The 24,054-nt window shown below is 35.1% G+C and overlaps 1 protein-coding gene, 1 long non-coding RNA gene and 1 pseudogene across 4 annotated transcripts; 2 read left to right on the forward strand and 1 right to left on the reverse strand.

Moving 5' to 3' along the window:
• Window positions 1-4,369: 4,369 nt before the first annotated feature.
• Window positions 4,370-9,276, reverse strand: LOC149219683 (uncharacterized). Its single transcript, XR_016249248.1, has 2 exons — window positions 8,045-9,276; window positions 4,370-4,725 (listed from the first exon to the last, which is right to left on the reverse strand). It is a non-coding gene; the product is annotated as an uncharacterized LOC149219683 (long non-coding RNA).
• LOC149219684 (uncharacterized) lies at window positions 4,732-7,572 on the forward strand (annotated as a pseudogene).
• A 4,334-nt stretch (window positions 9,277-13,610) lies between the features above and the next one.
• On the forward strand, window positions 13,611-16,772 carry LOC149219685 (uncharacterized). 3 transcript variants are annotated; one of them, XM_089384451.1, is made up of 7 exons: window positions 13,631-13,749; window positions 13,874-13,960; window positions 14,306-14,569; window positions 14,717-14,970; window positions 15,068-15,279; window positions 15,484-15,751; window positions 16,218-16,772. In XM_089384451.1, exons 3-7 carry the CDS (start codon window positions 14,476-14,478, stop codon window positions 16,521-16,523), a joined length of 1,134 nt encoding a protein of 377 aa, XP_089240577.1. In that variant the 5' UTR covers window positions 13,631-13,749; window positions 13,874-13,960; window positions 14,306-14,475; the 3' UTR covers window positions 16,524-16,772. The 3 variants fall into 3 exon arrangements, with proteins under 3 accessions (XP_089240575.1, XP_089240577.1, XP_089240576.1); XM_089384450.1 differs by having other exon boundaries at window positions 14,321-14,569; XM_089384449.1 differs by having other exon boundaries at window positions 13,611-13,960.
• Window positions 16,773-24,054: the final 7,282 nt, after the last annotated feature.

Here is a 24,054-nt window from a genome sequence, read left to right on the forward strand (position 1 = left end):
AACTTGGGTAAGTATGCAAAATCTTCCACAGTCGAGTTGAAGCAATCTTGGAGCGAGTTCATACAGATGTGTGTGGACCATTCTCGACAACCTCCACCACTAAACAAAGGTATTATGTGATTTTCATTGATGATTTTTCTCGTAAATGTTGGATCTATTTCATGCAGAAGAAGGATCAAACCTTCTCAAAGTTTTGTGAGTTCAAAGCTTTGGTTGAAAAAGAATCAGGGAAGAAGATCAGGGCCTTGAGAAGCGACAATGGTGGAGAGTATGTCTCTTAAGAGTTTAAGGACTTCTGTGCAGCGGAAGGAATTAAACGGGAGTTGACGGCACCTCATAACCCACAACAGAATGGGGTGGCCGAGAGGAAGAACAGAACAATTGTGGGGGCAGCTCAGGTGATGTTGCATGACCAAGGCCTACCACTTCATTTGTGGGTTGAGGCATGCAACACAACGGTCTATTTGCAAAATAGAAGCCCGCATCGCATTCTTGGGATGAAGACACCAAAATAAGCTTTCTCCGGGAAGAGACCAGATGTGGGTCACTTCAGGATATTTGGCTCATCGGTTTATTGCCATGTAACCAAGGATGCGTGAAAGAAACTTGAGTCGATAGCTGAGTTGGGGACACTTGTGGGGTACACTGATACACCCCACAACTATCGGATGTATTTGCCTACCAGTGAGAAGATAGTGGTTCACAGAGATCTTAACTTTGATGAGTAGAAGGCCATGCGAGTTTCCCTTGAGAGGGAGCTCCAACTACAGGCTATGGAGGAATGTTTGGTTCCTAAGGAGGAGGAGCCTCAGACTGATGTGGAGCAGCTACATGCAAAGGTTCGAGGAGTGGAGACATCCACTCATGCAGAGTCTTCCAGAGATGGGTGGAAGCGCACAAGAGAAGCTAACAGATTGTTTTCGGATGCGAGAGAGAATGTGGGAGAACCATCTTCTCAACACAGACAGAGGAGGTCACCTAATAGGTACACTGGATACATGGCCCTTGTTGGAGAATGTATTGAGACCGAGCCATCTTCCTTTGAGGAAGCATTGCAACAGCCAATTTGGGTTGATGCTTGTGGAGGAGTATGACTTCATAGTTCGGAACAGTGTTTGGAATGTTGTTCCAATACTGGAGAACAATTCAGTTGTGAGTTCCCATTGGCTTTACAAGGTAAAGCAAGCTATTGATGGTAGTGTGGAGAAACATAAGGCAAGGTTTGTTGCTCGTGGTTTCTCACAGGTCGAGGGGATCGACTATGATGAGACTTTTTCTCCTGTAGCAAGGTACTCATCTATTAGATCGATGTTGGCATTATTAACACAGATGGGTTGGAAGATCCATCCGATGGATGTGAAGATTGTATTCCTCAATGGCAAGATTGAGGAAGAGGTGTACATAGAGCAGTCGGAAGGTTTTGAGACCTTCGATTGTGAGTCGCATGTGTGCCGACTCAAGAGAGCTTTGTACGGGCTGAAGCAAGCACCTCGTGCTTGGTACACCAGGATCGACAACTACTTCACCGGGTTGGGCTTCACAAAGAGTGAAGCAGATACGAACTTGTACCACATCATGGTGGAAGGTAAGAAGTTGATAATTGTTCTTTATGTTGATGATCTGATATTGACAGGTGATGATCAGTTGATCATGTCTTGCAAGGAGGACCTTGCAAGAGAGTTCGAGATAAAAGACAAGGGTCTCATGCACTACTTTCTAGGCATGGAAGTGTGGTAGAAGGATGGGGAGTTGTTTGTGTCTCAAAGCAAGTATGCCAATGAGATACTCAAGAGATTCCACATGGAGAAGTGCAAGCCCATGCAGACTCCTCTAGCAGATAACTGGAGAAAGGAGGATGCTACTTCAGGAGAAGTAGTAGAAGCTACTGTGTATCGACAGCTTGTAGGTTCACTGATGTATTTAGTGAACACATGACTAGATTTGTGCTATGCGGTGAACCAGCTGATTCAAGCTATGGTTCAGCGTACCAAGCCGTTTTGGAAGGCAGCGAATCATGTTTTGAGATACCTCAGAGCCACATCTTAGTTTGGATTATGGTATAGACGTCAGAGAGAGTGAAGCTACATGGCTTCACAGATGCAAATTGGGCAGGAGTCCATCAGATCGGAAGAGCACATCAGGAGGAATTTTCAACCTTGGTTCAACTGCAGTTTCTTGGTACAACAAGAAACATAGGTCAGTTGCACTCAGCGCAGCAAAGGCTGAATACATGGTTGCAAGTTAGGGAGCATGTGAGGCCATTTGGATGCGGAAAATTCTAGTTGGTTTGTTTGATCAGAGGATGGATCCAACTGTGATCCATTGTGATAATCATAATTGTATCAAACTCTCTGAGAATCTAGTATTTCATAATAGGTCCAAGCATATCGACATTCGGTATCATCATCTCAGAGACTGTGTCGCGAGGAGGATCATGTTGTTGCAGTATATTTCGACCGAGGAGCAAGATGCTGACATTTTGACTAAGGCATTGTCAAAGTGTAAATTCGAGTTCCATAGAGACAGGATCGGGGTGGCAGATAATCCCTTTCTTGTTGAGAGTGAGTGTTGAAAATAGCAAAAAGAAATGTTAAAAATAGTATTTCAGGATATATTCTAATTTTAATTTGTCCTTGAATTAAAATTGAGAATTAAAATTCGAATTTAGTTTCACCAACTGTTTGAAAAATAATTAATTAATTCATCTTGAGTTAATTAGTTGGAGAAATTCAAACATGAAGTCTTTATGAAGACATGCAACAATTATCCCTTTGATTGAGGAAGTTATCCCTTAATTAAGGAGATAAGGATGAGTTGTATTTGAGTTGTAATTAGTTAGCTCAGTTAACTGAGTTAAGTCCAGTTAAATTAGTTCCAAACAGTGTGTGGAACTAATTGTGAGTTCATTCAGTGAATACATACATGCATGCAACTAGTGTTCTCCAGATAACTGAATATTCTCTCATAAATAACTCATGCATGTTAGTTCAGAAAAAGACCTAGTTGAGATTAAAGGTAGGGACATTGTACTATCAGTTGTAAAAATATTCCCACGAGGAAATCTCTTGCATGCAGAAGGAATTCATTCCTTGAGGATTGCACAATTTCTATAGACGCAAGAGCAGTGCGTGTGATCATTATCACACTAGGTAACAGCTGGAGCACCAAGGAAAACTGCACAAGGAAATAGGAGGCTTGGAGGACAGAAGAGAAGGCATATGTGTTGTCTATTCTGTCTATGAGCAGCAGTGAGGGATTGTACTGAGAGCTGGATAGTTATGAGAGCTAAAGCTTTGTGTAATCCTGAGATATTTCCACTTGTATGATAATACAGATAGCGGGGATTTTAGCAGAGGCTTTCCCTAGAGTATTCTTCTGTGTTTCATGTGTGATTAAATCTTCTTCTCTATTATATGTGTTCTGTTTGATCTTGCTCAAAATCGATTAAGCTTCCGCAAGTTTGATTGTAGAAATAGATTAAGTATTTTGCTTTAGTACATTGCATAATTAGATTAATCTACAGTGAGAATTTATACAAGCAATACTCCGCGTAGACTAGTTTAACAAGACATGTAGACTCCGACTATCATTGACAAAGTTTCTTTTCTTAAAAAGAACGTGTGTGGATTCCACTTAGCTGGTGTTAGAATAATGAATTGATTGAAGTCTTAGCTCACCTACTTTCATATAATAAATGAAGATGTGCTCGCCCACTTTCACATAATAAATGAAGGTGTGAAGATTTGGTGCTATTAATTACTACTAGCCCATTGCCATGTGTTTACATTTATAAAACTGAGGTGGTCGTAGACTTATAGCTTGTTGGTATCTGCAAACCTGACTGGAATGCATTTCACATCCTTTATTATTACATCAATCATTCATGGTGGCAACGGAAATTATGTACTGAATTTCTTGACCCTAGTTTGCACCAGAGAGAAATGATAGTGAATTAAATAATTAGAAAACCCATTGAGTGAAAAATCATAACAATAACCCCATAATCCAGATTATCAAAAAAAGTAAAATAACAGGAATGGTTGGGCTTCACAATAGAGAAATTTGCCAATGAGCATGCAGTTGGGAAGCTGTGTATATTTGTTTATCAAGAGCAATATTCAGAATTAGGGTTTCTTAACAGTCAATATTTTTAAAATCTGATTAAATAGACAAACAAATGGCAAGTCAGATATTGTGATTTGGAAAGGAACTCTTCTTTGAACATATATATTATAAAGTACTTGCTTACAACTGTTGCAATTTTCTCTAAATCTTCTCATTTGATCCCCACTCCTTTTGAACTCATGACATAATATGAAAATACATATTTAGCATCCATTACACCAGACTATGTTTTACCCTCACTGAGTTCAATGAAATGGCCAAAAAGGTCCAGATCTTTTATTATTGTAGGCCTATACCTACGAACCTAGATCTGGATTTTCTATAACCATTTACATGCGCTTTTGCTGCAACTGCATCTTCCATATTTGTGCCACATGAGCTTATCAAAAAACACCTTTCAGAGCTTGCTTGGCATTTCAGTCGGGTTCCTTAAATAAATTGCACAGTACCAACAACTTGTAAACAAGAAACCATATGTTGTTAAGAGGTAGACAAAATGCCAACATGTTCTGAAAGGAGTATTTTGGCAAATTCCATGTGGATTTCTCCACCTTTCTATGAAACAATTGTCATTCTTGGCTCCATAAAATCACCACTACACTGCAGATCACGATCATTATCAATAGGTCAACGACCAAATCTGATATAGACTTAAAAAGACCAAAAGTCAAATATGAAAACTGTAAAAACACATAAGAGAGAACAAGCAAACATAGATGAAACATGGAAATAAACTAGAGTATTTGAAGGAGAAAGAGAAAAAGATTAAAAAAAAATAAAGGTGCACCTACAAGACAACAGAGTTTGAATGGTAATCTATAAATGTAATGTTTTCCATAAATGCATGAGTGTAAGTGCAAGCAGAGAAGTGCAAATGAAATTTAGCATGACCATAAAATGAAAAAAGAAAAGAAAAGTGGAATGAAAAGTTTGAAGGCCAAGCATAAAGAACAACCAACATCTCAGGAATGAAGGAATAGGAAATGAAGAGCATTTCCATTAGGGGTCTCAATGTTTCAGTTTTCAGTGCATTGTTGTATTCTAGGAGAATTTTAAGCAACACCTAATTATTAACAACTTTATGGCCCAACCATTTCCTTTCAAAAGATTGTAAAATTTACGTATTAAATGAATGATTCATTACATGGTATATGTGCTCTATATTCATCATTTCAAATGTGCATGAGAACTTCTGTTTCAAAGCAATTGTTCATGGAAATTCCTAGATCTGAAGCACATGGGTCTCGTTCAGTACCTCAGGGCATCAATGCGGTACAGCAGAGGTTATCCCTTCTCCCATTTTTAAATGGACATTGGCCTGTGAATGCATCCTATTGTAATTTTCATTCCTACTCTCAGATTCTTTAGTAATGTTAGTTAGGAACGGCCTGTGAATTGATCCTATTGTAATGTGAAAAGGCCGCCATAGGGGCATTAAATTCCTATGGCTTGCATGATATTTGTTGCCCTTGTTTTAGGGGTCAACTTTGTTGATCGTGATTTTCATTGTTTGTTTTGGGCATTGGACCCTCCATGGCAGCAGGGCAAACAGGTAGAAACAAAACATTGTAATAGTGGGCCTTTAAACAAGACATAATATCTGGCTATGTGAGTTATGGTGGTTGGCATTTGAGTAAAATATATTGGACAAAAACCAATGTTTACATCTGTTTTCAAGTCAAGTGCCAGTCAAGATTAGGTTGTGGATATAATGGGAGTTGTAATTCTGGGCTTGTTGTGGAGAAAGAGTTGTTCCTTATCTTTTGAGAAGCAAGTCATGGAGATTCATTACGGGGTTATGCTCTTCTAAACTAGACTGGTAGAAATAAAGCACATTGGAGGCTCTGTAATCATGGTGGGTCTCAAGAATTGATCCAGTGCAAGAGGAGAGGTTCTGTAATCATCGTGGGTCTCGAGAATTGATCCAGTGCAAGAGAATCTTCAGCTAAAAAATGGCGATTGTATGGTTTTCTTTGAGGAAGTCCCTGCAATGTAAATAAGAGTTTGATGATGTATATGACCCACATAATTCCTCGCAGTTTAAATCGGAGCCTGAGCATGAACCCAAGCATCATCATCTTGCAACAATTGTGCCCAGAAAGAACCGTTCTGGCTACTCAAAATCCATTGCAAATCTCAAGAATGTAATTCATGGCAACAAGACTAGAGCCACGGAGACGGCTCCCAGCACTAGCTGCAGTCCTAGATCAATTGGCAGTCACGAATTCTTGAATCCCATGTCACACAAGGTCATGATTGTGAATAACTCCATATGTGAATTAAAGATAACTGGATTGTCAGGAGGCAATGGTTCTGCTGTCATTGGAACTATCAAGACAAGGACTCCAGGCCTTGGGACACCCAATAATAATCCATGATCTAGAGATGGGAAGATTAATGTGGGATGCTATCAAAGTGACTTTACCTTTGTAGGGCATAATGCCTCTTCATCAAACAATAGTCATCCTTCCACTCCTCGTTTTGCAAATGGTCGTGAAATGGAACTGATTAGTGAGGTAGCCTGACAGAAGTGTGGAGAACAGTTTGGAAAAATGGAAGCTCTTGAAACTCATCACCTTGCAAAACATGCTGGTAAGAACCTAAATCCAATGCTTGTGCATTGATTTTAGTCAGACAAGAATGTGCTTCAGACCTTCTTTACATTTCAGTATGATTGAATGAATGAAACTATTGTCTCTGAAACTATGAGAATATATATTGTTTTCTGCTTTTAGAATGATGTTTATGTATAGTGTTCCCAAAACTGTGTTTCTCAATAGCATGAGATTTGGATAAGGTTCACAATGCTTATGATGGTAATTGTATTTTATGATTTTGCAGTCACAGAGCTATTGTAAGGGGATTCTTCCAGGAACATTTTGGAGATAATTTTCAGAACAAGCTGGCTGAAAATTGAAAGCCCACATGGGAGAATTGAGAGAGTTCTGAAGGTGCACAACATGCAGAAAACACTTGCGAGTTTCGAGGAATTTCGTGATATGATTAAGTCAAAGGCAAGCAAATTGCCCAAGAAACATCCCAGATGCCTGGCAGATGGGAATGAGATTCTGAGGTTCCATGGCACCACAATTATGTATTCACTAGGCACCATCCTTCCTAGTAAGTTGCCCGAAATCAATATCAATTACACTTAAAGTGGCCTTCAAATATGGCACATCTCGATCAATTGGGGGATCTTGGTCCACTTGTGATGCTTCTTGTTTGAGCTTCTTACATTGCAAACATATTGTCTCTAATATAATTTATTAGAAGTTTTACCAAACTTCAAATAGTATTGTTCTGACTTCATTAGTATTTTTGAGTTGAGGTTTATATGACATCTTATATGCAACAATAGGCTCGATATTGAATCTGAGTTTCTATTATTATCACCATGATAGCACGGATCAAGCCATCGATCACTTCAATTTTACGACATCTGGAGATGGATTATTAGAAAATAGGCATTGTTCATGTTCTCGTGCCTATGCAAGATAGTAAGTCAACAAGTTTGTCTCCCTTGCTCAATTGCATAGACCAAGTTGTCTGAACTCTTATTGATTCTTCCTTTCTATCCAACAGTTGAACAAAATGAAATCAATCATGGAAGCCAAATGCACAATAATTTTGAGGTTAAGACGCAGAATAAGTGCATCATACCATGAAGGAACAAGGGGAAAATGGTGGTTAGAGAAAACATGAATATCTTGGATATTCTAGAAATGCTTGACATAGAAGTGATTAGTAGATTTTGTGGCAAGATTGCGCACCCAGTTTTCGTTATGAAATGGTTCACAAAGGAAATTAGACTCGTCGAGTACACAGGCCTTTGGAGTACACAGGCAGGGTTATAAAATTTATTTTAGTAAAATATTGCAATGGTTTATAATTCTTTTAATACATGGGTCTCGTTCAGTACCTTAGGGCATCAATGCGGTGCATCAAAGGATCAAAGCGTGAACCGGGGTTGTGATCTGCAGGTGATTTGCGCCTGAGGTACTGGATGATCAAAATCACAAATGCGGTGCCACAAAGGCAGTGTCTGGGTTTGATAGGGTTCGAAAGCGAAGCAGGGGTTGTGATCTGCAGGTGATTTGCGCGCCTGAGGTACTGGATGATCAAAATCACAAATGCGGTGCCAGAAAGGCAGTCTCTGGGTTTGATAGGGTTCAAAAGCGGAGCAGGCTCGATAGCGAAAAGGGGTTGTTGGGTTCTCTTTGCAGGTGGAGCGCGGGCGGAGGTTATGTTCGCAGGTTCCAGGCAGGGTTCGATTCGCAGATCTGGTCGCGGGCGAACAGGAAACTACGATGGCAGGAGACCCTGGAAGTTCATAACGCACGCATCCGAAAATTTGTTTGAACATGTCAGCATGACAGGGAGCGCACAGATGCTAGCATGGCGACGGAGTTTCCCTCACCTTGTTGAATCGACATGGGCAGCGAAATTGAGCTCTCAAGATCGACATAGAAAGTCATGTATGTGAAAAGACTACCATAAAAACGTTAAATGCCCTATAACACACTAGCTATTTGTTACCTTAAACTATTCTTTTTGGAAATCCACCCCACACCGTACTTCATGTCCTGGACGATGTCCTTGACCGGAGGCAACAAGGACAATCTAGACGCTTCAAAGCCTTCCAAATTAAGTTTCGGCTGGCCGTAATTTCAAAAACTTCGCATTATTTGCAAGAACGGCTACGAGATTAAACCCTAAAAGTGCGAGATGGAACTCTGCGGTGGATTGGCAGGTTCTGTAGAACGGCAATTCCGACGGTTTCGGGGTCGCCGAAGGCCATTCTTTCCTGGATCTCAAGCATTTAAAGCTTCCAAGCGCCTTGCCTTACGTTTCGCCATCGAGGCCCTCATCCATAATGAACGAATCAATACATGCCTGCCTGCCTTCCAACCCTACTTGGCTGGCCTCCTCTTCCACATGTTTTGCCGCATCATTGTCGAAACCTCCTTTGGCGTGCAGAGGTCAGCGAGAATTCGCCCCTATGCCCGCCGCTGAAACGTACAGATGCCCCCACCCCGTGGCTTCAATCTAGAGCCCAATTTGGCACCAGCAGATTCATTGTTTCTACCCAACCCAATGGATCAGATATATCGCTGCAAACATAGAATAGTTACTCAACGTCTCTTAAACAACTCATTTCCAAAGGGGTATCTAAAAATTATGTTTTCTTTTTCTTGAAAGTTATGGAAATTTTGGTTATATTTTGAAAAAAATTGGTAAGGATTTGTGTGAATCCAAGTAAAACGGTCAAAATTCATAATTTTAGCTATTTTAAACGTTTTTGATACAACATTTCAAAGATTAATCATTATTGGTTTTGTTAAATTTTAAACTTTTATGATCTATATTATAAATAAAAATGTTTTTCAAATTAATCATAACATTAGTTTTATTTAAAGATAAAATATATTACCTTATTATAATTATAATTAGCTAAAAAATATCTCAATATCATACTAGTGAGTAATTTTCATTCAATGATCTCTTAAAACTATTTAAAAATTTTATTAATATGAAAATGTATTAATATAGAAATATTGTTTACTTCACAATAATTTTCATAAGAGATTAAATATTAAAATATAAAATAAGTATGAATATTTAAGGATCTATGAATTTTGTAGGTGGGTTCATAAATGTAGAGTGGGTTTTTTAAAGACAAGTCAAATTCTAATGGTATAGAATTATGAATTTTGTAGGTGGGTTCATAAATGTAGAGTGGGGTTTTTAAGAAGACGAAGACAAATTCTAATGATATAGAATTATAGTATACCATTATAGTTTAAATATGTTATGAACCTTTTTTTTTTTAAATAGTTCAAATTCTAATGTTATAGAATTATAGTCTAAACATGTTTTTAATGAAGTTATGGCTTTGATATTCACCAAATATATTTTAACAAGTCTTAATATTTTTTTAGAAAATTGTTTGCTTTAAAATTAAGAAACCAATAATTAATATATGTAATTATCTTGTTTAATTAATAAACATTTTTATTATTTATTTTTAATAAAATATACAATTTTAAAATTTAGTGTCGACTTCCAATTAATTTTTTAATTATAATAATATTTTTTGAAAATTATTTTCTTTAAAAATTAAGAAAACAATAGTTAATATATGTAATTATCTTGTTTAATTATTAAACATTTTTATTATTTATTTTTAATAAAATATATAATTTTAAAATTTAATGTCAACTTCCCATTAATTTTTTAAAATATTTTTTAATTATAATAATAATCATTATTATTATTCTTAAGATTTTTATTCAAATAATCTTTTATAATATTTTTTAATTATGATAATGATAATAATCAGTCATATGTTTTTTATTTAATTAATAACAATTTATGTATAATAAAAAAATGAAAATAGATATTTTTCTAATATATCTTTCTGGTCCATTTCTTCGTTCTTGATAGTCAATTTAATATATTTTAATTATGATAATGATAATAATCAGTGATATGTTTTTTATTTGATTAATAGCAATTTATGTATAATAAAAAAAATGAAAATAGATATTTTTCTCATATATCTTCCTCCATTTCTTTGTTCTTGATAGTCAATTTAATATATTTAATTCTCTCGTTTAATTAATAACAATTTTTATTATTTATTTTTAATAAAATATACAATTTTAAAATTTAATGTCAGCTTCCAATTAATTTTTTAAAATATTTTTTTAACTATAATAATAATAATTATTATTCATATATTTTTTATTGAAATTATTTTTTATAATTGTTGAATTGAGGCTTCTATGATCTATATTAAGTTTATGAGAGATTTTTTATAATATTTTTTTAATTATGATAATGATAATAATCAGTGATATGTTTTTTATTTAATTAATAACACACACTCTCTCTCTCTCTCTATATATATATATAATAAAAAATGAAAATAGATATTTTTATTTAATAATATATATATATATATATATATATATATATATATATGAAAATAGATATTTTTCCCAATATATCTTTCTAGTCCATTTCTTTTTGAATTTTTTTTGCCCGCCACTTTTGATCGTCCGAGCAATTCCTCCGGGTCCGACTCCTTTCCAAACTAAATTTACATATTACTATGGAGAATTCATGTACACAATTAAACTTACTTTTTCTATCAATATTCTGCTGATACAACATTTCAAAGATTAACCATTATTGGTTCTGTTAGATTTTAGACTTTTATGATCTATATTATAAATGAAAATGTCTTTCAGAGTAATCACATCATTAGTTTTATTTAAAGATAAAATATATTACCTTATTATAATTATAATTAGCTAAAAAAATATGTCAATATCATACTAAGTGAGTAATTTCATTCAACAATCTCTTAAAACTATTTAAAAATATTATTAATATGCAAATGTATTAATATAGAAATATTGTTTACTTAATGATAATTTTTATAAGAGATTAAATATTAATATATAAAATAAGTATGAATATTTAAGGATCTATGAATTTTGTAGGTGGGTTCATAAATGTAGAGTTGGTTTTTTTTAAAGACAAGTCAAATTCTAATGGTATAAAATTATAGTTTAAATATGTTATGAACCATTTTTTTTTTAAGATAGTTCAAATTCTAATGTTATAGAATTATAGTTTAAATATGTTTTTAATGAAGTTATGACTTTGATATTCACCAAATATATTTTAACAAGTCTCCATATTTTTTTGAAAATTATTTTCTTTAAAATTAAGAAACAATAATTAATATATGTAATTATCTTGTTTAATTAATAAACACTTTTATTATTTATTTGTAATAAAATATACAATTTTAAAATTTAATGTCAACTTCCAATTAATTTTTTAAAATATTTTTTTAATTATAATAATTTTGTTTGAAAATAATTTTCTTTAAAAATTAAGAAAACAATAGTTAATATATGTAATTATCTTGTTTAATTATTAAACATTTTTATTATTTATTTTTAATAAAATATACAATTTTAAAATTTAATGTCAACTTCTAATTAATTTTTTAAAATATTTTTTAATTATAATAATAATTATTATTATTATTCTTATTTTTTTTATTCAAATAATCTTTTATAATATTTTTTAATTATGGTAATGATAATAATCAGTCATATGTTTTTTATTTAATTAATAGCAATTTATGTATTTAATTAATAGCAATTTAGACAGTCTCAATTATTCAGAGTTTTTGAGTTCAGATAATATCAATTTTGATATCATAGACATTATGTAATATCTCTTAGATCATAGGTTTTTATTTGCTCATGTCTTTTTGGGATCGCAGCTCTGATCTGTATCTTCTCTGAAAAAGGATGTATCTCAGTTCTTTATATTTCTCATGTAATACATATAGCTTTTTTTTCTCTGAAAAAATCTATGTATAATAAAAAAAAATGAAAATAGATAATTTTCCCATATATCTTCCTCGTCCATTTCTTCGTTCTTGAGAGTCAATTTAATATATTTTAATTATGATAATGATAATAATCAGTGATATGTTTTTTATTTAATTAATAGCAATTTATGTATAATAAAAAAATGAAAATAGATATTTTTCCCATATATCTTCCTCCATTTCTTTGTTCTTGATAGTCAATTTAATATATGTAATTCTCTTATTTAATTAATAAGAATTTTTATTATTTATTTTTAATAAAATATACAATTTTAAAATTTAATGTCAGCTTCCAATTAATTTTTTAAAATATTTTTTTAACTATAATAATAATAATTATTATTCATATATTTTTTATTCAAATAAATTTTTATAATATTTTTTTAATTATGATAATGATAATAATCAGTCATATGTTTTTTATTTAATTAATAACAATATATATACAATAAAAAATGAAAATAGATATTTTTTGTTTAATTAATAACCATATATAAAATAAAAAAAAATGAAAATAGATATTTTTCCCAATATATCTTCTTCTATTTCTTTGCTCTTCATAGTCAATTTTTATTTAATTAATAACAATATATATATAATAAAAAATAAAACTAAATATTTTTGATTTAATTGATAATGATAATGATGATGGTGGTGGTGGTTAACGTCTGCTGCGACCAAGTCTATCAGACTTAAAGAAACAAATTATTTATTTTGATTTAAGATTTTATCGCTATGCTCAAAAAGCTTGGAAAAAAGCCTCCCGAGGTCACTATAATTTTGACACTGTAAAAGGTTAAAAATATCAGTGTTGTAACAATATATAATAAAAAAATGAAAATAAATGATTTTTCCCATATATCTTCCTGATCCACTTCTTTGCTCTTGATAGTCAATTTCTATGGCACCCAATGTCCAGATTTAAGGTTTTAACTACCACTCTCGGTTACCTTGATTTGGCTGACTCTCACCAAACACTCCAGTGATGTCATTGAAAGTGATGCCACGGGTGGGTGACCAAATTCATCAAAATATAATAGAAAGGTTCTACATTCCTGAAAGGTGTGCTTTACATTATTTATAGGCAACTAATCAAATATAATAATAAGGTTCTACATTTTTGAAAGCTCTGGTTTACATGATAGGCAGCAGAGGCCGAGCTCCAACAACCACACCCACTCAACAAGCCCTACTTTGTTCAAAATAAGGTGACGCACTCGACACTAACCGAGGTTTGGTAGCGTCTAAAGTTGAAGAAACGATTGGTTGTGAGAACATTTTGCAGATCTGACGTGCAACCCATATGTTGGCGTTATGTTCTTGGAAAAGCAGTATGCGATGGGATTCTGCTCTGTTTCAACCTCATTTATAGCTCCAACTTCATCATATTGCATGCCTGAACTCAGAACCGAGATGGAGGTAAGTGTTGTGATAATTGCAATTGGAGATTCGTTTCTGTAGGTAAGTTTTGTGATAATTGCTATTGGACATTCATAAACCAGAAAAAGAGGGGGCTTTTGCATGATATTGTATGTGACATTTTTGGGTTTTTCTGAATTGGGCTTGCCTAGATTTCTCTGATTTGCTTCTTGGTGTTTGGATTTTAACATGTACAGTAGAGTTGATTCACATTTTGGCCTAACCGGGGGGAATTCTATCCTTAGATAGGAGCATGCATAGAATTTTGTTTAAGGATAAAGGATTAGAATTTTGTTTAAGGATAAAGAAATTGAGGAGCGTCTCAGCTGTTGTATTTATTGGCAGGGAAAATCCTGGCAGGAAGCATAGTGAATGCCCTGTTTTTGCATTTGGGTATTTTCCATATGCATTGAGCCCTCTTGGTGTGGTCGATTTTATTGGAAGGCTGCCGAGATAAGCACCTTTTCTTTCTCTTTATTTTAGTTTTCTGGGAGGCATAGTATATTTTATAGAATATGGCTGCTGGGAACCGAAAAGTTTCGGCTGCAGCTGCCCGAGCCCATACCAGAAAGGGCAAGTCGGACAAAAGATCTGATGCATTGAGTGGAGGTAAGTTAGTTTAACCTAAAATTGTTTTCTGCTCTTTCTGATCATTAATGGCAATTTTGTTGTAGTTTTGAATGCCTTCCCTATTTTATGAGCTAACATACTCAAATACTCAAAGTGTTAAGCGAAGGTAACAACATATCATTTCAGGTATATTGAGAAAATTAGCCATTGTTTTAATGGTGGGGTTCCTTGCATGGGCATACAAGTCCATCCAGCCGCCCCCTTCTGCTATCTGTGGATCTCTGAATGGCCCTCCAGTTATTGCCCCTCGTATTCGGCTTCAAGATGGAAGACATTTGGCCTACAGGGAAAGTGGAGTTCCCAGAGAGAGAGCAAAGTATAAGATCATTATGGCACATGGTTTTACAGGATCCAGAAATGATACCTTTCCAGCTTCTGAGGTAATTGCAGAATGGCATTCTTTTGCCACACCCAATTCAGTGGTTGATGGTGGTGAGCTTGTAGTAATGGCATTCTAAAGCCATCAAGGTTTTGCAGGAAATTGTGAAAGAGCTGGGAGTGTACATTGTAACCTTCGACAGGCCTGGGTACGGAGAAAGCGATCCTCATCCTAAGCGATCTGTAAGAAGTGCGGCTTTAGATATTGAACAGCTTGCAGACCAACTTGATCTTGGTCCCAAATTTTATGTGATGAGCTTCTCCCTTGGGGGACACGCGATATGGGGATCCCTCAAATATATACCACACAGGTTCTCATCTTTTTTTTTTCCCAACTTTGCATCTATTGTCTATGATATTATAGTTGATATAATACTAAATAGGGTGCACACAGAGAACTTTGCAGTCTCTGTGACTATAGTTAAGAAACACAACGGTTGTGTTAGATCCTTTTCTAAGAAATTTTGGGATTCTGCACTTTTAATAACATTGAAATATGAATGATGGTAACACAGGTTAGCGGGTGCTGCACTCTTAGCACCTGTAATAAACTACAGGTGGCCTGGTTTCCCAGTTAATTTATCTAAAGAAGCTTATTATCAGCAAGCCCGACAGGATCAATGGGCACTTCGTGTTGCTTATTATACCCCTTGGCTGACTTATTGGTGGAATACCCAAAAATGGTTTCCTTCTTCAAGCGTTATTCAAGGGACATGGAAACCTCTGAACAGGCATGACCGGGAGCTAGGCCGCAAATTAGCTGCAAGTGGAAGATCTGCTGAAGTATTTATTTTTCCTTGATCTAGGCCTTATACCTCTCACTTCTTTTTGGAAAGTGAATTATAATTTCTTGTCTATTTATGTTATTTTATGTGGTTTGCAACTCAGACCTTGACCTCTGCTTTTCCTAGAAACGACCATTTTCAAATGGCAAGTCAGAATGCTATGTTTTTCAACTAAATTGAATTTCGAAATTTGCTTGAGGTTGACTGACTTTGGTTTCCATCTCAGACCTTGATCTCTCCTTTTCCTAGAAAAAACCATTTTCAAAAGTCAAGTCAGAATGCTATGCTGTTCTTAACGAAATTGAATTGTGGAATTTGCTTGAGGTTGATTGACTTTTCTCTTTCTCAATAAACCAATGCTAAGATTAGACAAAGAATTCCAAATTAAAAGATACTGGTACTATGCCTGATTCTGGATCCAAGATTTGTTTTCTCCTTATTTACTGATTCATTTGCCTCTGCAGCGTTTGAAGGCAGCATTGCAGCAAGGATTGTTTGAGTCTCTACATCGAGACCTGATGGTCATGTTTGGCAAGTGGGATTTTGATCCTTTGGAACTCAATAACCCATTTCCTAACAATGATGTTTCAGTTCATATATGGCAAGGGGATGAGGATGCATTAGTGCCGGTGACTTTGCAGCGTTACATTGGTGAAAAGCTTTCTTGGATCCACTATCATGAGCTTCCTGGGGTTGGTCACTTATTCAACCTAATGGAAGGCATTCCTGATCGTATTTTGAAGTGTTTTTTGTTGGGAGAGCAATGTTAAAACAGGGTTAATTAGACCTGTATCTCAGTTACTCCATTTAGGACCAAGTGGTTTTTTTTTTGCAATATTTGGATATTAAACTTAGTGCTTTGCATCTCTGGAATTTTCTCCAATACCCCTTTTCACGGGCAGTTGTTGCAGAGCATGTACAAATGATTTGTTGTAACATGTGATGATGTATGCAAAAGATTATATTTGAGTTTTTCTTGAAACCTAACAGAAAATATAATGAGATATCTTCTAATCTGTTTGAGCTTCTTTATGATTTGGACTCCGGTGATCCTTCTACAATCTTCTAGCCATTTAACTTGCCTGAGAAGACCTGCAGTGTGTGTGTTATGTATCAAAGTATTTCTGTCCAGATATTCTGTCCGCTGTAACAGCAATAACTTATGTTTAACTCCGTTGAATCAGATAGGCATTGAGGGTTTAAACATTTTTCCTCAATGCCTTGTACCTCCAGCATATCAATCTAAGGTGCATGATCAAGACCAAAACATGATAACAAGCCCTGTTACTTGGAAACTAAACATGCGGGAAAGCATCCATTCGACCACTTTTTGGTGGTTAATTAAGCTTCACAATCATGTAAGGCTACTTATTCTTGTTAGTTGAATTAAGAAAAGATCAAGAAGAATGTATTTGATTTATTTGGATAATTTTTTTAAATTATTAGGAGCTTTGAACTGTAATCTGTTAAAACATTTGTGAAGCATAGTAGCAATAGATGACGAAAAGTTTTTCTTTTTTTAAAGGTGTTTTTCCTTTCCATACACTCTTTGTTCAGACCCCTTTTTTGAAGAATTTGATTGGCCAATGTCAATACCTGACTGTGGATTGCACACCCTGAAAATCAAATTCTGTTGAAATAAAAACGAAATACGATGATATTAACCTTCAGTGTAAACTCTCAACGGTTGTCTGATTGTTTGTGTTTTAATTTATGAATATGAAATCAACTGGTTCAAGGACATTTGTATTATTTTAAGTGATAACAAGACTCAATCTACTTGCAGATCTGCTTTTTGAGCATCATTTGTGATATGCATCTTCTACTGCGCTGTTGAAATCTTCTGTCACAATCTCCCATTGCTCTAGCCAAAGTAGTTACATCCTCCTTCAAATTGACTTGATAAAACGGATAAAAAATATATAAATGGAGAAAAGCTCCAAAAACGAGAGAAAAACGTATGAATATGAGAATCGTGAAACATTCTCCTTTTAGAAACCAACCATGTATGGTTTCGTCATGAAATTGGTATCTGTTTTATTTAAAATCATTTCGTCAATCTTCATAGTGCCTTCAACAATATTCTGTATTAAATCTGTTATAGAACTTTTCTTTTTGATAAATATAGCTACTATGGTGAAGGAAAAGTCAAATCATAATAAACTGAAATACACACATGTTGGTCATTGTGCAAAGTAATTGATGAGGTACTATGGTAATTTACAAGTTTGTATCATATTGTTTAGCGATAAGTGTAGTGTGAAGCTGCTTTTGTTCATCACTCTTTTGTTGAAAGTGAGCAACTGTCTTTGAAACTGCATCATATTTACACTCTTTGGTTAGCCCATATACCTGAAGGTAGATGGGCTAACCAATTTGGCAGAGGGGAAGGGAGATATAGTACGCTGAGCTCCAACTTCCTTCCATTCTTCAATTTGGCTCTTTAAGCTACTAATTTCATCCTCTTTTCTTCAATTTGGCTCTTTAAGCTACTAATTTCATCCTCTGCCTATTGAATCTATTGTCAATCATCAACCAATATGATCCATTGTAGTGGAAGATTGGGTTTCCAATTACTGATACCAAAGATGAAACTATACCAGACTTCCATGGCTTTAGAAGAAGTTTTACAAGCAAGTTTTCGCTTGCCCAACTGGATTTTGAAGCCATCAACTGTAAATTACCCAACACAAGCACCACAATCCAAATTTCCAATACGTGAACCCAAACATTAGTTATCTGAGGACCAAAAGGAGGGACTGTAACATGTGAACCATCACTTGTACCAACATCATCTTCCATGACCATAAGTTCTCATGATCTAAGGTGTACAACTCTATAACTACCACCGTAAGGAGATGGGACAAACAAGTAAATGTCATGAGTGTTATGTATAAAATGATCCTTGTCCACATAATGGATCGAACCCAAACATTACCCCAAAAGTTGGTAATATGACACTCACGGGAGGGAACAGTTGTCGTCATTCTATTAAGGGATGGTGAAATGAAATTCCTAATCATTAAGCCTTAATGTACATACACGGGAAGGAACAGTTGGCATCATTGTATTAAGGGATGCGGAAATGATATTCTTGATCAAGCCTTAATGTGTCATCCTCCCATCAGGTAGCAAGAGCAGCTAGAAAGTCAACAATTGAATTGTTCTGCCTTATGAAAGATATGACATGGATCTCTGAAATGGAACCCAAACTTCGATCGATTCCTTTGAAAATCGAATGAAGTTTGGATTTGTAGGGAGGAACCAAAGTGAAGATGCCTAATTATGATTTTAGAGTCCCACATAATAAGAAATTTGTGAATATGAAGAGAAACAACTTGAATGATTCCTTGAAGCAGAGTGTATCCCTCCACTTGGTTATTAGAGGTTCTACCTAGGCTTTAGGGATAGGATAATTATGTATGTCCTTTGGGGCACACTAGCACGGCCCCCTACCACCAATGCCCCTGCAACTACCACTCTTGGGTTGTGCTTGGAAACCCCATCAAAGTAGAGAACATATTATGTTTGAGCCTTTAGCCACCAAGCAACTTCATCTAGTGTGTATTGCAACCACCAACTGTTACACCGGGGAGAAGAGTCAACAATCAAGGGCTGCAAATTGAAATGTGAGAACCAAATCTCTTTGATTCTATCCATAACTTTGTTGGAAAACGTAACTGGGTTTGGTCTTCATAATTATCTTTGCACTTGTACCATTATAAAAGCAATAAAAGAAAAAAAATATTATTATTTCATCTGTAAAGCATGTTCTTCATGCTTCTAGGGTTTATTGAGTCAAAATAATATTTGTCATAAGTCAAATTATTGTACTTGAGTCAAGTCCCATTTGGATTTTTGAAAGAACAAAAAATAATTTTATTTGAGCCAAAATAGTCAATTTTGTTCGCACAAGACCAAGTCATCCCTACCTAGACAAGTCGGCCCTGGAAGAGACCCATTCAACCTCCTAGATGTGTATATATACAGTGCAATTCAAACTCATTTGGAGACAATCAAACAAGTTTTGATTTATGTGCCAAGAAGAGAGAGAAAACCAACAAAAGACAAAAGAAGAAGAGCTAGAATCAAAGGAGAGAGAGCGAAGGTCAAAAGAGAGAAATTTGCCACATGTGCGAAGGTTTCTTCCCTAATTTCTGTCACACGAGCGAAATTTTAGGGAGTTGTAGGGGCCAAAAATTTTACTCTGACCAAATTTAAGGTGGTTTTGACTATCATTGACTTGGTTGCATTTGACTATCATTGACTTGCTACCTTGGGTCTTGTGGGAGGTGTTGGTCTTGGTATTTGGGTCTTGTATTTCTCACTAAGATCTGATTCTAGAAGAAGAGAAGTTGGGTGCGTTTTCCGCCTTGTGGGGTTTTGACCTAGCTTCGAGCCTATATCTTGTGTTCATTGCCTTTTGTGATCTTCATGTTTATGTTTTGGTAATTGTTTGATGAAGAGAACATAATAAAAGTAATAAGAAACCAACACATATTCACAAGCAATTAAATATAAAATCAAATAAAGAGAAATCAAATCTAATGTGTTTCCCTAGTGATTTCTTAACAGTAGATCAGAGCTAAGGTGCGAAGAAGGCAGCTTGAAGATCACTCTTGTTGTCCTAAGTAGATGAAATCTCTACAACAATCATCCTAGCTACTTTGGAGGACATCATTGTCAAAGGACATAAGGAAGGGTACAAAGAAGAAGAAAATACCACCATTCATCTTGAAGGAAGACTACTACAACTACTATCCATCTCTATCTCTATCATTGAAAGGCTCTTAGGCTCTTGGTTAAGCATCATCTTACCAACCTCTCTCTTTTGAAATCTCTTTGATCATCACTCACATTGGAAGACATCTTTATGGAAGTTATCACTCAAGGAGCATCAAGATTCTTGGGAACATCATCTACACTCTTGGAAGCATCATCATTCATCTTTGAAGCAGCTTGAAGGTACTATTGTGCCAACCATCCTAGAAGTCATCATTCAAGGACATCTTTGAAGAATTCTTGGAATCTTGGGAGCGTCAAGATACTTGAAGCCATCATCTTCATTCAAGCATCTTACTCTTTTGACAAGTAAGTACTTTATTTCACTCCATGTCTCAATATTCAAATCAAATTACTTCATTTTGTAAGGAAGGCAACAAACTCGATGGATCATCAGGCTTTCAAGCATGGAAGAAAATAATTGATTTGGTGCTTTTAGAAAATGAAGTCATGGAACACATTCTAGGCAAAGCTATAGAACTAGATAAGGATAAGAATCAAGAATTGGCCAAGTACAATAGAGGAGAAGTTAGGGCTCAAAGGATTCTCATTAAATCCATCAAAAATCATTTTACCCCCTTTGTTGCAGATTTGGGCACATCTAAAGATATCTATGACAAATTGGTAAAACTAAATGCAGTCAGTACGATAGGTCAGAAAATATCTTAGAAGAATCGAGTTTACAAAACAAGATTGTTGAAAGATGAAGACTTGCCATCATATCTTGTAAAAATCTCACAATTGAAAGTTTAACTGCAATGGCTTGGAGAAGTCATTTTTGATTCTCAATTAACTACTTGTGTACTCAATGCTTTACCTTCAGAATGGAGTAGTTTTGTGACCAACATATATTCAAGAAAGGACAACCCAAACTTCAGTGAGTTGTGGACTTTGTGTATTCTAGAAGTAACAAGATTGAAGGCCAAGGATGACACCGGACCCAACAATGAAAGGTCTCAAGCTTTTGTTGCTAGATCAAAGAAGAAGATTGGAAAGTTGGGAAGATTTGAACCTCATCAAAAGTACTACCCCAACAACAACACTCATCCATGTGGAAGATATGACATGTCCAAAGTACAATTCTTTCTATGCAATGAATATGGACAGTTTAAAAGGGATTGTCCCAAGGATCCTCAAAATAGGAAGAATTATAAGAGTAAGGAAAGATGTGGAGTTCATATTGTTGAAGAAAATGAAGAACCTGAAAAGAAGATGAAGAATGACGATCATAAGGATATTTATTATTGAATAACTCCACCACTACTAGGTCTGCTAGCAGTTTGTTTTTTTCTTTTATTAGAAGATGGCAATTAGAGTAGCATATGCAGTTGCATTTGTAGAAGAGTCTTGGATTCTTGGCATCATGGAAAGAAGCATATAACATTGAAAGAATTAGAGTCTATATAGTCCGTTGCATTTTATTGGAAGTAATCATCAAACAAGGAAATAATAGAAGGAATTGGATCATCTAGCACTTCATAGTTCATATAGCAACTATGTGGCATCATGTTGATATAGAAGCAGTCATTTAGCATAAAAGGATCACAAGGATCCTCTATAGTAACAAAGTCATTGTTATAGAAGTTTCTTTAGTATATGGAAGAATCATAGTGACATGGCATGGATATATTCCACTAGAATATTATGGAAGCAGTATCAAAAGCAGTCTAGAAGTTTGAAAGTAGGAAGATAGTTGAGAAGTAGCATGAAGAATCCCACAGCGTAACTAGAGGCTACTAATATAATGATGGGATTTGGTTTGGCTCCCTAAAAGGACATATTGCAGAAGTATGTGAAGACGCTGGAAAGATTGCAGTAGGGATAAACTTGTTTGTTGATAATGTACCAACAATTGTTTGATTCGATTTGGGAGCACATGGATTACGTAGACAACACTAATGATGGCTTGAAAGAGCTTGAGGGAAGAATTGATATTTGGAAAAATGGTATGACTTATTGAAGAGTGTATGGAAGAATCCTAGCATTGAAGGAAGAGGCACACATATCTTTAATAGGGCTCTTCACTAGAAAAAAAAAATTATATCTTCAAAGAATATTGAAGGAAGAGTTGGATGCAAAAGAAATACTTGGAAACATAAGCATGGCATCTCTTGGTTAGATTGGAAAAGTCAGGACTCTTCCATATGGTTATATGATATATATAATAGCATGACAGGGCATAACACATGATGATGTTGATCAACATCTGATTTCGTCTCTTGAAGAATGTAAGAAAGATAATAAGGACAACTTCAGAGGGAGCTAGTAGCACATAATGGCTTGAAGAAACTTGCAGTCTGAAATTTGAAGTAGCTTCACTTGGTTTGGAAACTTTGATGTTGAGAAAAGATTATTGGATATGGTATGACTTCCAGAAATAGCATATGGCAAAAATGTGTACACTATATAGGCAGGAAAAGCAATAATTTGATACAGGAAGTCATGAGATGGTTTGTTGATCACTTGATGACATGATGGATTCAATTTTGATCTAAAGGAAGTTTACTTTCCCATATGGATAGATGAAGCTATAATTGGCTCTACATTTATTAGTTTGACAAGATACTTTTAATGACAAAGATACTACAAATGATGGTTAATGGAAATTGATATTAAAGGTTGATGGAAAGAACCCTGCCACGAAGATAGATTAAGAAAGAGTTTGGCTCCATATAAATTATTAACATATAGGAAGGTCAATGCTTGGGTATGATGTGAAGCAAGATAGGAGCCCTACAACTACAACTATGATCCCCATGAAAGAATGAGTAGCTAATGAATGAGACAAGTTGAAGATTATGGTTATGTCTCCCTAGTTGAGAGGGAGTATGGATCTCCTCCCTGTTTAATATGGAGTGAGGATTAACCTCCCTAGTTGAGAGGGAGTGATGAGGATACCTTATTCTCCATGCCTCATGCACTAGGCCTAGACTAACAATTGTATGTCTAGTGAAGGCACTAGTAGGGAGAATGGAGGATTGGATAAGTGTTTGGGACCGATACTTCTTGAGGATTGGGAATCCAAGATAGAAGTAGTCATGTGAACCGATACTCTTTGAGGATAGTACATGGTATCTAAGATAAGAGTAGTCAAAGAGGACCAATATTCGTTGAGGATTGAGAATTTAAAATAAGAATAGTCTTGTAAGCACATACCTGGTGAACATTCGAATGGGATTTGTGCCTTGTAGAGAGGTGGTGGTGGTGGTGTCTAAATGTATGCCTCCCAACACTAAACTCTAATCTAGTGGAGAGTTGGAGCTTGTTAGTCAAGGTCTTGCAATATGTAAATTTGATCATGCTAGTTATGATGTTGATGCTTGATGGCTTATCAATATGAACTCTTCTTGTGAGAATATTTCAATTTGAGAGTACCCTTGTATCTGGTTGTGTAATTATGAATACCTCCCTAGTTAAGAGGGAGTGTTGGAAAGTGTAACTAGGTTTTCTCTTCATAATTATCTTTGTACTTGTACTATTGTAAAAGCAAAAGAAGAAAAATAAATTATTATTATTATT

The sequence above is a fragment of the Pinus tabuliformis genome, chromosome Q (genome assembly GCF_031772625.1).
Source record: "Pinus tabuliformis cultivar Carrire ecotype Pingquan chromosome Q, CPIR1, whole genome shotgun sequence".
Classification (NCBI taxonomy): domain Eukaryota; kingdom Viridiplantae; phylum Streptophyta; class Pinopsida; order Pinales; family Pinaceae; genus Pinus; species Pinus tabuliformis.

Bases quoted from the DNA above. Each gene is read 5' to 3' on its own strand.
- LOC149219685 (XM_089384449.1), top strand. From the start codon at position 14,476: ATGGCTGCTGGGAACCGAAAAGTTTCGGCTGCAGCTGCCCGAGCCCAT. The intron at 14,971-15,067 runs GTAATTGCAGAA...AAGGTTTTGCAG, and splicing joins ATACCTTTCCAGCTTCTGAG to GAAATTGTGAAAGAGCTGGG. The intron at 15,280-15,483 runs GTTCTCATCTTT...ATGGTAACACAG, and splicing joins CTCAAATATATACCACACAG to GTTAGCGGGTGCTGCACTCT.